Genomic DNA, 15,658 nt, shown 5'->3' with positions numbered 1-15,658 from the left:
TAACTATGGTGTAAGGTGGGTTTGTGGTATGGAATGAGACTGTTTTAGATAAACTATTACTAAAATCTGAACTATAGCTAGCAACATGACAGCGCATTTAAAAAAACAACAATTAGGTTGATTTTTATCTTGGCGACAATCAATACACGTAGTCAGCTTTCAACAGAAAATCGTCATTAACAGTTAACACCTGCACCCATTTTAGAAACAGTATCAATCGAGAAAACCTGCGTTTGTTTTCGTACTGAGATTGTAGTTAACCTGTCCTGTGTGTTAATTTTTTAAACTTCGTTGTTTTGAATACCTTTAGTAATGGAAACTTCAACACCTTCGACACCTGTTTCCTCGGGTACTCCTAGAAAGGTAAGGGGACAGTTGTACATTAAGTAGTTTATTTGTGGGCGCTGGTCTTGAATCCTATGGCTATAGCTCAAACAATTATTAAATCAACGTACACTATTTGGGTTAGGGTGTTAGTGGGTCAAGTAATATTATATATATTTTTTAATCATAAAGCTTGACCCACCCAAACGCTAACCCACTTCCTAACCCAAATATTGTACGTTGACCTTGAAAATACTGTGCGTTGTGGTAGGATTCTAGACCAGCGCCAATTTCTGTAACTGTATTATAGGATCTTCATTTAAATAAATATTATCTTTGGGATATGTGTTATTACTCAACAATGGCATGGAGTCACCCTGTACAACACATGATGTATCTGATTCTTTAGCTAAATATTTATCACATGACTAGCCAGATACTAAGTAAATGCCCTTTTACTGTACTGTAATTCAACAACCACCGTCACTGTGGATTTATGGCAAGTGCACCTGTAAGTATTTTTTAAGAGACCAAACCTGCACCCTAAGAAAATGAACGCACCTTGCTTCACCCTACGTTTTTCAACATTTCCTGGCTGTATTCTATAACTTGATTCTGCCAATGATTCTAAATTGTACACCAAAATAGGAGGATAAATACGCCAATAACTAAGTTTATTTGTTAACTTACTAGCCTGGTGATATTTTACATCCAAATAATATCACTGGCCAGCTGGGATAGGGATGGACAGTAAAATATTGTCTTATATTTGTTTTATGTATAAAATAATCAATTAAGTTATGTTTCTACACATCTGGTTACTTTTTTTAGTTGGATGCCATGACACAAGAAGACCTTCTAAAAAACTGCAAAAAACAAATGATCTTACTACAAAAACTCAAAGCCAAATGTGATGATCAACAGAACAAACTAAAATCCCAGGATGATTACCAAACAGTAAGAAAATTTGAAGTCATTTTGCAATTATAACTTTCATGCAAACTTATGTATTATATATATATATGTATATTATATGAAGAAACTATTTACTTGCCAACAAAGTTGTTTAAATCTATATATAATCGCTAATAAGGATTATATGCATACCTTAACAGGCCTGGCAAATGTCCCAAAGCCATTCTGAAAGCTATTTAGCCGACTATCAAAGTAATTTAATTGATAATGGAATAAATGATCAAGACACACAAACATATGTGTTTAATAACATATGTGATCTAGCCCCTCGGAAGGAATAATTCGTGAAAATAATGCGAAATTTTATTTAATAATACCACCACCTGATGTGTAGTCAACAAATATTTTGGTGATGGTTTACATTCATTACCAACTGTTTAAAGGTAAAGGAAGAAAACGCATCGCTGAAAGTTCAAATAAATGGCATAAGTGAAGAGAACCAAAATCTGATTGCAGAAAAAAATAGACTGTCAAAAGATAAAAACTCTTCAGCTGAAGAAATGGAATGTCTTCAGTTAAAACAAGAAACACTCCTGTCTTCATTACAATGTCTACAAGACGACTATAACAAAGTGTTAGAGGAAAACAAGCAACAGGCACAAGATGCAGAAAAGACAAGGAAAAATGTTGCAGTGTTTAAACAAAAATACAAAGAAATGCAATCTGAGCGCCAGGATTTATCCAACCAATTGCAAGATAATGTACAGCAGTGTGCTGCACTAAAGGATCACATTAAAGCTCATACTGTTAGTGAACAGGCCCTAAAAGACAACAATAAAATACTTCAGCAAGAAAACAAGACTTTAAAAAGTGAATTGTCAGCTTTAAAAATATCGGTGGAGTTTTTTGAACAAAAAAAAGATGACACAACTAATAGTTCTGAGAAAGTTGATGCTAAAATTACCGAACTCAATTCTAAGGTTGCCACATTGATGAAAGAAAAGTCTAAGTTTCTTGAGAATTGTCAATGTCTTGAAAAGGAAAAACTGACAGCAATTGAAAAAGTGGAAGAGTTAAAACAAGTTGCTGACATTTGTGCTGGAAAGCATGAGAATGAACTAAAAGAGCTACAAGAACGTAATACAAATCTTTCTCAGCAGGTGACAGACCTAGATTCTAAGCTAACACAAGAAAAAATGTCCTGGGAAGAAAATGTTAAAACTCTGAAGTCACAATTAGAGGATTTAAACAAACTGAACATTGACTGTAGCTCTTCTATTTCACAGTTAAAAGAAGAAAATGCAGATGTTCACCTAAATAACCAAAAAATTAAAGAGGAATTGGCATTGTCCCAAAAAATGTCTGAGGATTTAAAAGAGTCTTTAGACTTGAAGGTTGATGATTTAACAGGTAAACTTGGTCTCGCACATAAGGCCAATGAAGAAAAAAATTCATTGATTGATGATTTGGAGAAACGGCTACAGGCTTCTGAATCGGCCTTCGCTAAACTTAATACTGTGGTTGAGCAACTCAACAATCATAAAAGTGAGCAACAAAGTATAATAGCACAACTGAGTGCTGACAAAAAACAGGCTGAAATGTTACAGAGTAGTGTTGATAATAATGTTGCCAATGCGCAAGAGGAAAATTTAACACTAAAAAAACAATTCACTGAGCTTCAAGCATTTCCTGAAATCAAAGTTAAAGAATTAAATGAACTACAAGATTTGCAGAAAACACTTATAAAGGAGAATGACACTATTAAATTAGAATCTAGTCAAGAGAAAATAAATTTGCAGAAACAAATGGAGGTGGCAAATGATGCCATTTCACATCTAACATCCGAGAAGGAATCTCTTGAAACATCATATTTAAGTCTTCAAAAGGATTTTGATAATGTTAACCATGATGCTGAAAATTTAAAAATAGAAATAGAAGCCTTTAAATCAGAAGTAATTAATCTTGAGAAGCAACTAGCTTCTAAAAAGAGTGAAATTGACCACCTTGATTCTAAAATGGAAGCATCTAAAGCGGCTAAACTAAACCTAGAAAGTCAGCTTGAATCTGCAAATGTCTCCATTGAACAACTTAAAACAGATAATGAAACTTTAAAGAATGATTTTGAAAGGCTCGAAGCAGAAAATTTAGAAAACATTAAAGTATTGCAAAGTGAAAAAAACTCTTTGTTTAATAAATGTGAGGAATTCAAGAAGGAGATTTCAAGCCTTAAAGATTCAATCAGTCTTCTTGAAACAACAGAAAAACAATTAAAAAGTGAAATTTTAAAAGTGCAAACTTCAGCTACAACAGACAGCGAATTATCTGCAAAGCTATTAACACAAGCTGAGGAAAACTCCAAGAGTTTGGCAAGAATTTGTGAATTAGAGACAACTATCAACAGCCTGACTGACTCAAATGACCAAATGCAAGAAAAATCAAGAAATAACGATTTAAAGATTTCAGACCTCTTAAAACAAAATGATTGTGTAAATTTGGAACTAAATAATAGCAAGGCTAAATCCGCTGAATTGCTTATAGAAATTGCAACCCTAAAAGACCAGATTAACACTTCCAAACAAACCCATCTTGAACAACTGAATGAGGCTACAATAAAAAATGAGGCAATATTAGCAAACTACAAAGAATTTGAAGTACAGGAAAAAAATTTGGAACAACAGAAATTGGAGATGGACAGCAAATTTTGCTCGGAAATTCAAAGTATACAAAATAAGCTTTCGTTGGAGGAAGAAAAGAGTGGTAACCTTGAAAAACAAATCCAAGATATTCAGGCATCTAAGTTGCAAAGAGCTACCGAATATAGCGAAAAGTGTTCTATTGTTGAAAAGCTGACCAATCAAGTTGAGATATTGCAGGAAGATTGCAAAACTGCAAAACAAAATGTATTTGAATTGGAGAACACATTAACCAATATAAGGAATGAAAAGGAATCTGCTTTAAGAGTTGCTTCTGATATTGAAGCTACTAGGGATGCATTGCAAATTAAGCTGGAATCTGCTGAAAGTAAAATTTCCACATTAAATGCGGAGTTGCAACAGATAAAGGGTGAAATGAAAACCCTGAATATTCAGCAATCAACTTTACTGCAAAGTGGCGATGAAAACAATAAAACCCTTGAAAATCTACAAAATGAGCTGAGGAAAGAAAATATCCTCAGTGATGAGCTTAAAGCTACGGTAATTGAGCAAAATGCTCAACTTGTCTCCACTGCATCTGAATGTAAACACCTAAAATCTCAATTGGGAGAATTACACACTGTAAAGATAAAATCAGATGAAGCTTTAAATCAAGATATCTTGAAGCTGAATTTACAATTAAAACAAGAAGCATGTGAGCATGAGCGTGATGTAAATAGCTGGAAAGAAAAGTACAGAGAACTACAGGAAAACATTTCATCAACTTCAGATGAGCACATTACTTTATTGACTTCCGAGACACAAAAGAAAGAAAAACTTGAAGAAAGTTGTGACAAACTGACTGAAAATCTATCAAAGCTTGAGGAAGATTATTCTAAACTCGAAGAAGAGTTAAACAAAAAATCCGAAAGTGAAAAAGAGGTTCTTTCTACACTGAAGATTTGTCAGGAAAAGCAACAGGCGGAAGCAGCTCAAAATGAAGAACTTGTTGCTGAGGTTTGTGTATTAGTTTTTTAGATTGAAATATATTGTTAATCATTTTTGTAATTATTTTTAAGGTTGCATCTCTGACGAAAGAAATTGTTAGTTTACAAGAAAAAATCAGAACCATGGTAACCACTGAACAGGAATCCTTGGTAAAAAGTGATGCAGAATCACAGCCAGAAATTGGTAAGGTTATTGTTTTTTATTTGCTAATTTAATTACAGAAGGTCAACAAATCACGAAATGATTTAAATTTAGATGCACTTAAAAAGTCATTAAAAGACAAAGAAGTGTACAATACAAAGTTGAAGACCCTTGCTGTGAAAGCCAGAAAAGAGCTTGATGTTGCCAAACAACAGCTCCATGCTGCTCAAGAGGAAAATAATAAACTACAAACAAAGCTTTCTGCAGCTGACTCTCAGTTACAGGTTTGGAGAATCTTTACGAGATATTAGTGTCAACGTTTCTCCATAAAAATTGATGGTGTATGGTGTATATAATGCATATTTAACAATTTTGTTCGTAATCACAGGGTAGTCATGCCCATGCCAACAATGTTCAAATGATGCAAATTGAATGTGATAAACTCCAGGATCAAGTTGATCTCACAAAGGAAGAGAAGCAGGCTCTACAAAAGAATATTGAAAACCTCTTTAGTCAACTTGCTTCAGAAAAGCAAGAGGTACACATTGATATATTTATATAAAATGAACTAGTCTGTATTTTTGATGATGCCTCATTTTTCAGAAAGCTGACCTACAAAGTAAATTGGATGTTTCAACGTCAGAAACACAACAGCAAAAAAAAGAAAAATCAGATTTGGAATCACTTCTGGCCTCTTCAAAATCCAGTATCACATCCCTGCAAAAAGAAAAGGATAACATTGCAAAGGAAAGAACTTCTGCTAAACAGGTTGGCACCTGGTCTGTTACTGTTTGTTTGTAATTTATATAAAACTCATTGGGCCGGCTATTGCATTGAATTTAGAATGGCAAAAAACCTTGTGCATTCTGGTGTGACACTCCACAGCAAAGTTAGATACACTCCTTTCGTTTGTTTTCTTCTCTAAATGTGAAACTCATATTTTTAATAGGAACTAGATGCTGTTAGAATCCAGCTTGCCTCCCTAAGTAAAAGTGTAGAAGATAAGGAAAAGAAACTGACTGATGCTGAACAGTCACTGAAAGATGCAAAAGTGGTAACTAAACAACTTTGTTTGTTAGTTAATATTTTGATTTAATTTTGTAACATATTACTTGTGTATAGTAGTATGAAGTAGAACTTGCACTTGTCTGTAACGTATCAACATGATGCATATTATGTCTTGTTAAGAACATGAAGCAGCAAAGTCTAATGTCACTTGAAATGGAAGAATGTGAAAAGACCATTAACGACCTCCAAGCTGAGGTTGCTGAACTTGAAAGCACAGCAGAGAGCCACCTGGAAGAAATATCAATTCTTGAAGAAAGAATTCAAGATCTGCAGGAGGAGAACAGGGCAATTGAAAAAGTGAACATCAATATTTTTTTACCATTTAATGTGAACTGTTTCTGGCCATTAACTTTTCTGTGCTCAGTTGTGACCAGTTGTGATTACAATGCATTTTTAAGATGTGAGCTTTGGCTGATTTTTATTTGTTCAACAGTTGCGACTCGATGCCGAAGACCGGGTGACCAAGTCGAAGGAAGCGCTGGATGAGTGCAGAGAGGAGATTGCACACCTTTCGCAAACCGAAGCTGAAACCAAGGCTCAACTGGAAACAACCACAAGCCAATTAGAGGAACTTCTGCAGCAAAACGAACAGCAGAAAGTAATTAGACGCCGATAGTAAAACAGATCTAATAGGCTTAGAGATGTTGTTAGAGTGTAAATCGTAAAATTGATTTGCTGAATTTTTATGCAGATATTCGCAATGTTATATCCAAGCTAGCTTATTATATTTAAAACGGGGTTAATATACAATATACATGCATTCCTTGTGTCATGTGCATGTGCTATTGATTTGGTTCAAGTTATTTAAATATGTTTTGCCAGTTGGAGTTGTCCACTCGTAGCTCGGAGACTCGCGAGTTGCAGGAGCAAGTCGAAAACATACGATCATCATCTGCAAGATCAGTGGACATTTTGGAGAGAAAAGTCAACAGTATGGCTGTAAGTATAAAAGCATTGGATAGAGCGTTATTGGACGTAACTACGTCGCCGGTTTGAGTTTCAATGTCAAGCCTGCCATTTCGTGCGTTTGATGAGTGTTAAATATTTGTTGCCTCTATTTGTGGTCTGAAATTATTTTTATGCCCTACCTATAGGCGTGTGTTTTGACGTCTATTTTATTACATGAAGGACCTATTTTAATTGCTCACGACAAACGAGTCATATTTTCTTAATTTACTGCTTTGTGTAAATTTTGAGGGATAATTGTATTTAACTCTAACAGCTGAAAGGTGCATCTTTGCTAGAAACACACGCATAAGTGTCAAACCATGTTTTTACCCGAACTATATGTAAATAAAAACGTAGATGTATGGAACTATTGCTGAGTGGTTTATTACATCAAACGAAAGCCAATCGCTTTTCGTTTCCTTTTCAAACTTACGGTTCTTTGCAAAACTGCCAGATGGAGTTGAACTCGCAACGAGCTGAATACGACTCGCTGTCGGGCGACTACGAGAGCTACAAGGTGCGAGTTCACTCGGTGCTTAAGCAGCAGAAGACAAAAGATCAGAAGCAGGTTCCGAGTCCCGACCAAACCGAAATGTGAGTACAGCTTGGAGTCTTACTAAGGCCTGTTGCAGGCAGTTTGCAGATAACAATGAACAACGCCACAAAAGTAAGGTTTTAGAGTTTTTTTATTGGCAGACAACAGACTCATATAGGATGTAAGTTTTTTTGGACTCGCTCTATCTATATATTTCAGTGCTTCCTCATTTTTTTTGCTTTTGTTCACCCCTATCATATATCTCCAGATTTCATTCAACCTTGTCTCATGATGTGATAAAACTATCTCGTCTATATATAACAGCACAAAATGAACACCCAGAATATCCGCCCTGCTCGCAAGCTATCATCCATTTCTGACAGTTTACCCTTATTCACCCCTTTTAGTTGGTCCCCCCCTGCAAAAATTTTATTCACCCTGGGGTGAACCATTCACCTGATTAAGAAACACTGATTTATTTAACTTTACCGATGGCAGCGATATGTTGTCTTTACCGATCGGATGAAGCGGCACTTTGGCCTTAACATGTGCGCCTTAATGAACAATCGTCGTGATGTCATCCCGGTATTGAAATTGTCTGATTTGTTTCGGTGCATCGGATGTGTGAACTGTTTCGGGCCGGATTACAGCGATGACGTTTACAGTTGTGAATTAGGTTTGCTTAATGTGTTTCGTGCGAACAGGTTCAGTGTTCGTGCTTTCGAGACCGGAAGCGTCGAACACTATTCACGCGGCCTTTACACAATGCCTATAGAAGTTCAAATAGGACTAAAGTAGTTAGAAAGCCACTTTGCCTTGTTTTGTATAGAAATTAGAGATCCAGAACTTTTCGAAAGTGCTATAAATTTCAACTTTTTCAATTTTCAATTCATGCTTGTAATGTTTTGGGTTTATCTAATGGCTCGCTGTCATAGTTCAGAGTTTTAATTCAATGTTTTCGCTGGAACACCTGAGTTTTATGTTGAAAGATTTGGATTGGTTTTCGTCTCTATCGTATCTTGAAAAAAAAACACACCCACTCGAGCGCATCGAAAGAACTAAAACCTGTGAAAAATATTTCATTCCAAAAATTTATTTTGTATTTATAGAAACACCAATTAAGGATTGTCGCCGATGGGTAATGGTTGTGTTTTTCACTTAAATTTTACACATATAGCCTTCAGCTGCGCCACAAAACGTCGCAAATCCAGACAAAGCTGGGCGAGACACAGTCCATTCTGACGTCACGCGAAGCCGAGCTCGACATGTTGCAGGGAGACTACGATCGATTGTTGCGCCAGCAACAGCAGTCGTCAGAGAGCGCAGTGGAGCGTGAAGGAAGGTGGAAGAACAGGTAAGAGTAGTTCGATAAGTTATCAGGGCCGTTTATTTTGACCTCCACGTCTAAACACGTTTGTTAAAATGTTAGTTTTGCAAACACGAAGAAAAGCATAACAGTTTTATTTTCGATTGAATGACAGTGTCTTTCGTTTATTCCGGCGATGTATTATAACATCTACAAAAGGTTCGAACGTGGTGCCCAACTGCCCAGGCGCGCAATTAACGCACTTATTTATTTTATTTTCTTATATATGTTCAACTAAATAAAAAATTATTGAACACAAAATAAATTATGATCTGAGTTTAGCTTTTTACCGAACATACATCAATGTAACAAATTAAATTTATAAAATTGTTATAAGATTTGCATATTAAGCAATTTCCGTTGTATTTCTGATTGCGTTTTTGTTTGAATGCGGTAACTTTGACAAAACACCGTCCTTTCGATTTAAACTGGCTGCTTTTTCGCCCAAACCCGATATTATGGTGCGGGTTGGCCGTTCCTTGTCGTTTAAGTTCACTTGGTAGACGGCGAAAAAAGCGCTTTCGGTTAAAGTCATCTTGAGTTAACTAAGTTTCGGGTAGTTATCCGATACTGTAAAGTGCTGTAAGCTTGTTGTTAATCATCGCTCACTCCCAAGAGTCAATTTTTTTTGCTGTTTCAGGGTGAAGTCGCTGCAGCAGGAACTGCTTTCGCTGCGCAAACAGCACGCCGAGCTGACGCAGAAGCTCAGTCAGCAGAACGACTCGGTGGCCGAGCAGATCGAGAGAGAACTGAGCGCCCTGCGCGAGAGACACTCTGTCGACACGGATTTGCTGACTCGAGAGGTCGCCGGCAAGGACAACGAGCTGTGCGCGCTTCGCAATGAGATACGAAGCTTGAAGGAGGAAAAGAGCGGTGGGCGCGAGTGGTTTTGCTTTAATGGGCATTTTTTATGTTAAGTGCTGCTAGTCGCGGGGTTCTACTGACTGTTGAATAACCCAGGCTGATTCAATGGAGTACCGCCCTTTTTTTCTCGGCGGAAGCTATTTTTGAGGAGCAGTAAATTACCAATAAGCAAAATTACTTCTTTTACCTACCAGCACAATTAAATGGAGAAAAGTGTGAGTTTTTGAAATGAAAAAGACCATGTTTTTAGTTTAAAGTTATTTCTATTTCGCCTGTTTTCTTGCTTTTTGACAAAATGTTGATCGATATTCGGACGCTATATACTACATTACAGGAATAGGCTAAATAATATACTAGACTACTCAAGAGTTTTTTTTGTAATGAATCGACTGATAGAGTCTGCTAAAGAGTTTTCTTGGAAAAACGAATGCACTTAACAAACAACACAGAAGTATCAGCCATCTAAAGCTTTAAAATTACGACTGCCATAATTTCAACATCGCGATTGTGCAACACAACTTTGCAGAAAAGCTCCTTCAAATTTTATCCAACCTATTTAAATGCAGGTGGAAAATGGACCAACACTTCCACCCCGCGCAAATCCAGCTCTTCTGTCTCGGCTCACCACCGCCACCCTTCGGTCGACCACCACGTCCACCACCTCATGACGTCACCCGGACTCGACTACCGCTCGGTGGCGCGCGAGGATGGCGAGGGGGAGGAGAATCCCGACACCGGGTCGATGGTGTCCTTCGAACAAGTGCTGCAGACCCCCGCCATTAAATCAGGTATGTCGACTTTCATGCGGTTGTTTGCCGTAGCGTATCTAACCGAGACCGAGGTATATTTGCTGATTGGGCATCTTTTTTTGAGTTTAATAGAGTGATAGCTTTCGATTAGGACACCGCCTCTGTTTCCACATAAGGCGAATACCAGATTGGCTTTACTTACGTCGACATTGGGTAGAAAAGCTATGTTAATTAAATAAGTCAGAGTTGAGATTTTGCACTCGCCCGCTCGCCAATACCTCTGGGCAACCAAACAAACTGAATATGTTAAAAAATGTTAGATTTCGTAATAATACAAATTGACTTTTTTTTAACTTTTTTAATTTAATTCTTTACTTCATGCCACAACCTATTTACACCAATTAAATACAAGAGGCCTAGACGTCAACATATATAGGAAATTTCATATAATCTTTTGACTTACTTTTAAAAGTCTAAAAAAAAAAAAAGTGGCATAAAATTGTTAAAAGGGTCGAAATAAATATTAAAATCAAACCACACTTGAACGCCAATCGCTGTCAAATATACTTTTTCTTTCCAAAGTGACAGAGGTGTCGGAGACGAACAGCATGACGTCAGAAATGCAGGTAAAACACCTGGAGACAAAGCTGGAGGCGAACGCTCGCCAGCTGGAACACCTGGCCGAGGTGGCGCACGAAAGCGAAGCGATGTCGGCCCGACTGACCGATCAGAATCGAGTGCTTAAGGACGAGATACGGCGTTTAGAGAAGAACCAGGTCAGTGTTGATCATTTGATCAATCGTGTTATGTAGGACCGCCTAATATGCATCCTGTTTCGTAATTTTTTTTCTAAACGACAAAAAATACTTCGAAGCAAGCGAACGATTAAAAAGTTTTCCTAACATTAGTATAAGACTATTTTAGGCAAAAAATACGAAACTAAAGTGAAAAAGGAATATATTTGTATTATGTTTTTTTCATGTATTGAATATACATTCGGTTATTCAATAATAAAACAGTAGAGAGGGGAATTTTGCTGTAACTTTGTGCTTAAATATGGCCACATTTCACACTCTCTGTGTTTTTTAGTTTGTTTTTTCAATTTGAAGTTAACCAACCGGTGGTGTGATATGCAACGATTATTTTGGCAACTTAAAGATATGGTTTGCTATTGGGTGTGCACTGTGCAACTTGTTGAATGCCCCAAAACTTACCCCGGTCGCACGATGCAATGTTACAAGTCCACTCTTTTGACAGGAACGTGACCAGTCGGTGAACAATCTCGAGTACTTAAAAAACGTCGTCTACAAGTTCGTCACGCTTCCTCCGTCCGATGAACGGCGCCATCTTCTGCCCGTCATCGACACAATGCTGAAGCTAAGCCCGGAAGAGCGAGCTACGCTGCAGGCCATTGCAACAGGTAACCTGTTTCCTGTTAAAGCTTTTGCTAAACTGATCGTATTGTCATCGATACTTTCTTCAAGACTTTGGCAAAGTTTCGGGCGATTTTTTGTTGGTTTTCTGTGTATTATGGATCAGCGATAATCAACGCGGATTGATTTGGGTGACAAAAACCCTTAGTAGTTGTAGGTGCTTCTTTTGTACGAATTCACCTTTTTAACAGCAATTTTAGAAGACCCTTAACGTTTTTTCTACACAGCGCAAATTATTTTTAGGTTTGAACTGATGACCCAGCACTTAGTTTTTTTGTCAATTTTCAATTTGTTGTACGCCATAAAACAGTTACAAAACTGGTATCACGTTTAACAAAAGAATACCAAAAATGTTGCCTACTAGATGGTAATACTACATCGCACTTTCGATAAGCACGGTGTGGATCAGACATCTGTAACTTTCAATGGGATATCTCTGTTAATATTTTAATAGACGCTTCATCCTATTTTTTGCAGCATTTCTTATTGGGAAGCACATTTTCTTTAGGATTCGTAAATGGAAATGGTTTTATCCATTTGCACATAGAAAATCCTTAATAACAAATACAGTCATTATCGCTATTTCGAAAATTAAAATTATGTTTGTTCATCTTTATTTAAAAAAAGGGCATTATTTGTCACCAAATCTTTAAATCGGTACCAAGCGCATCAAACTTGTTTTTACTTAAGTCATCGTGACCTTCTTTTATTTGCAGACGATGACCTTTCGGCCGAGGGTCAAAGGTCAGGCGGATGGGGAAGCTACCTACAAAGGTGGTCGGGCATGCAGTGAGGCCCCCGGGGAATACCCGCACTTAGGACACGCGCGTTCCAATCCAATTAGTGACGTTTTTCTCGTAATTTCGAAGAACGGCTTTTGTGTCCATCTTCCGACTTCTATACATCTTTTTTGTTGACAACACTTGGCTGGTAATTTGTATCACCCGGAATGTACCTTCCACGCATAATCTAGTCACACCAGATGTTAAAAAAAAAAATTTGGACATTTGTTTAAAGTAATGCCGGTTTTAACAAATATACATTAACGTGATAAGCCAAAAACTTAATACCAGCATATACGATTACAATAAGACACATCCTATACGTTTTTTAACAGTAGTGATACAAGACGATGCGTAGTGACTTTTACGAGCTTGTAGAAAATAAACGGCCCTTATTTTTTCATTGCAACTTATGTTTTGATATTTTTAACACTTGGATTCAGTGACAATCGGTATTTTAATGTTATTCAGCAACACCCTGGTGCGATTATTTGCTCTTATTTTCGTGTGTTTTGTGTAGCAAACTAATCAAGTGTTTTGTAAACAATTTACGGCCACTCGTTCTGCTATATGCTTGTGTGCTTGTACCTGTTAACACGAAATATGCTATGATTACTTTTAGTAACGCACTTGTGCAATCGTTCATTGTAGGCTTGTATACAGTTCACTTTATTTTACTTATTGTCGTTTTTAGTCCGTTGGTGCGATTTCACTTTGTTGGTGTATATTGCAAAATAAAGATGCGACCAGTAGAAGCAACATTGAAACAATATATGTTATATGCTGATAAAATGTGTAAATCGTTTTGCAACACAACTCTTCTTTGCACATTGTTCATCCGGTGTTTAGTAATTAGGCGCAAATAACTGCAGCAAATCATAATCTGTTTAAATTTCTAACTTTCTCGTTTATTCAGTTTGTGTTGTATCCTTGAAAGCTTTGTACGAAAGCGATGTACATTTATTGTACACTACAGTACGAAACCTGCAATATTATATGCTGTGCCTTGTCATTTAATAAACTGTGCTTAAATAGTTTGGCGTCTAGTTTTATTCCATAAACAATAGTTTTAATTCATAAACAATTTACTTTAATATTGTCAAAAAATGTTGTTTACATTACTTTGTTTATACATCTAAAATGAGTTAAACGAATATACTATATAAAATTAACTTTAAATTTGGGTCTAAAGAAAAGGCTTAACACTAAACTTTTGCACCTAATGTGCATTTAACATTAGGAAAAATATCTTGATCTGTTGCCTTGAATATTTGCGTTGGTGTTTAGTCTCCTTTTATATATCTGTTGAAAACCAAATGTTTGATCACACATAAATTAAAAGTATACCTTTAAAAGCTAATATTTTAATGATATTATCCCTTAAGTAATGACAGATGGATTAATTTGTACGCCCGAGGCCAAATGCGCCACATTTAACTGATGCAAAGAGCAATTTAGGCTTTCTGAACTCGTATTACTAAACAAGCGTAATACGAGAGATAAATTTCGATATATTCCAAGTGAAAATAATTTACCAGTATCCGGAATAAATGAGACTTTAAACACACTTTTTTTGTTTCGTGATTTTATTTTCGATGCAAGAGCTCGTACAAATTGCAGCTCGCAGATAAAAAGCGCGCACATACAAAAAATACAAGGGCAAAAGTGCAGCTCTAAGGCACAATAGATTTAATGATGTGTCAAAAAAGAAAAAAAAGAAACGTCGAAATAGGATTCGGCTGACAGTGCACTTTTGTTCGTGTCGTCAAGTGAACAGAGCAGTTATAAAAGTTTTGTGAAATATTATTCAACTGAAGAACGTCAATGAAAAATTTATAAACCAGTAAAACACTGACCGTCGCCATTTGCAAAGGTACTAAATTGAAAATGTACTTAAGGCTTTCAGTCATAACACTTTAAGAGATAGTTTGATCATAAAAATGGCGAAATGTTGTCGCCGATTGCCTATATGCACTGCAAAAATTTTGACAGAGTTGTTTCAAGCAACAAAATAGCGGTTATACAGAAATACGCAAAAAGACTACACATTCGGATTTTGGCAACTGTTTAATATATGCAATATCATTTGACAACTTATTTTTGGCATTACCTACAATATTGTACGGAGGACAGAGCTCAAATGTGCAGACGCTAACTGCGTTTGGCATTCTAAACTATTTCCTCGCACCAATTAAAGGGTCAAAACGCTACAATGACAGCGAACGACGTATCTCGCGAACGACAAAAGTCCTAACCGCTCGTTTGAAGTTTTCAAATAATTGCAGCAGCCGAACGAAAGTGAACAGATACTAATTGCAAAAAGACATAGCGGCTAGCGCGAATGAATGTCAGACTCGGTCGTCGTAGAGCCTAGGGCGAAACAGCGAACTGACGGACTCCGCAAAATCGATAAACATGCCAAAGCCTGGCCGCGATTAGGCGCGTCGCGCGCAGTCAGGTTTAATACCTTCGGCGTGTTTGGCAAAGTGATTTGGGAGCCCGGCGCGGGATGGGGCGGCTTTCGGCGACCCCCCTGGGATACTGGGTGGAAAATTTATCGACGGAAAATTGACAGTGATGTGTTACGCATTTATTCCGTCGTGGTCTGAGAACGACTAGGGTCCTTTCAATACTCTCAGTTTCACAACTGACACAGTTCGGAAGACATTTTAACGTTGCTAAGTGTAAACTAGAATGGTTGGTTTGTTCACGACTAAAAGCACAAAAACGACAAAGAAAACACTTTGAAACGCAAAAAACGACTTGCCGTGTCGATTGGGAAGACAAGATAACTAGAACAAAGGTCTAAGGATTGCTCATGGCGTTCTTACGGTCGTAATGGAAGAATTCATTGTGAGCATAGTAGCGACATGATTTGCCCGCACAAGAAAG

The 15,658-nt window shown here is 37.0% G+C and overlaps 1 protein-coding gene across 1 annotated transcript; it reads left to right on the top strand.

Moving 5' to 3' along the window:
• The first annotated feature begins 221 nt into the window (after window positions 1–221).
• Window positions 222–13,112, top strand: LOC146147830 (uncharacterized). The gene is made up of 18 exons (XM_083388372.1): window positions 222–363; window positions 1,156–1,281; window positions 1,683–4,889; window positions 4,952–5,063; window positions 5,136–5,305; window positions 5,410–5,559; window positions 5,625–5,789; window positions 5,971–6,075; window positions 6,210–6,386; window positions 6,523–6,687; window positions 6,912–7,028; window positions 7,492–7,631; window positions 8,750–8,926; window positions 9,579–9,811; window positions 10,369–10,590; window positions 11,134–11,327; window positions 11,809–11,971; window positions 12,701–13,112. The coding sequence occupies exons 1-18, from the start codon at window positions 313–315 to the stop codon at window positions 12,775–12,777; spliced, it is 5,751 nt and encodes a 1,916-aa protein (XP_083244498.1). The 5' UTR covers window positions 222–312; the 3' UTR covers window positions 12,778–13,112.
• Window positions 13,113–15,658: the final 2,546 nt, after the last annotated feature.

The sequence above is a fragment of the Ascidiella aspersa genome, chromosome 4 (genome assembly GCF_963924565.1).
Source record: "Ascidiella aspersa chromosome 4, kaAscAspe10.2, whole genome shotgun sequence".
NCBI classification, from domain to species: Eukaryota; Metazoa; Chordata; class Ascidiacea; order Phlebobranchia; family Ascidiidae; genus Ascidiella; species Ascidiella aspersa.
Note: the sequence above shows the minus strand (reverse complement) of the source record. Positions and strands in the feature narration are given on the sequence as shown.

Coding starts and splice junctions, on each gene's coding strand:
- LOC146147830 (XM_083388372.1), top strand. CDS start 313: ATGGAAACTTCAACACCTTCGACACCTGTTTCCTCGGGTACTCCTAGA. Junction 5,064..5,135: donor AGAATCACAGCCAGAAATTG/GTAAGGTTATTG, acceptor ATTTAAATTTAG/ATGCACTTAAAAAGTCATTA. Junction 9,812..10,368: donor CTTGAAGGAGGAAAAGAGCG/GTGGGCGCGAGT, acceptor ATTTAAATGCAG/GTGGAAAATGGACCAACACT.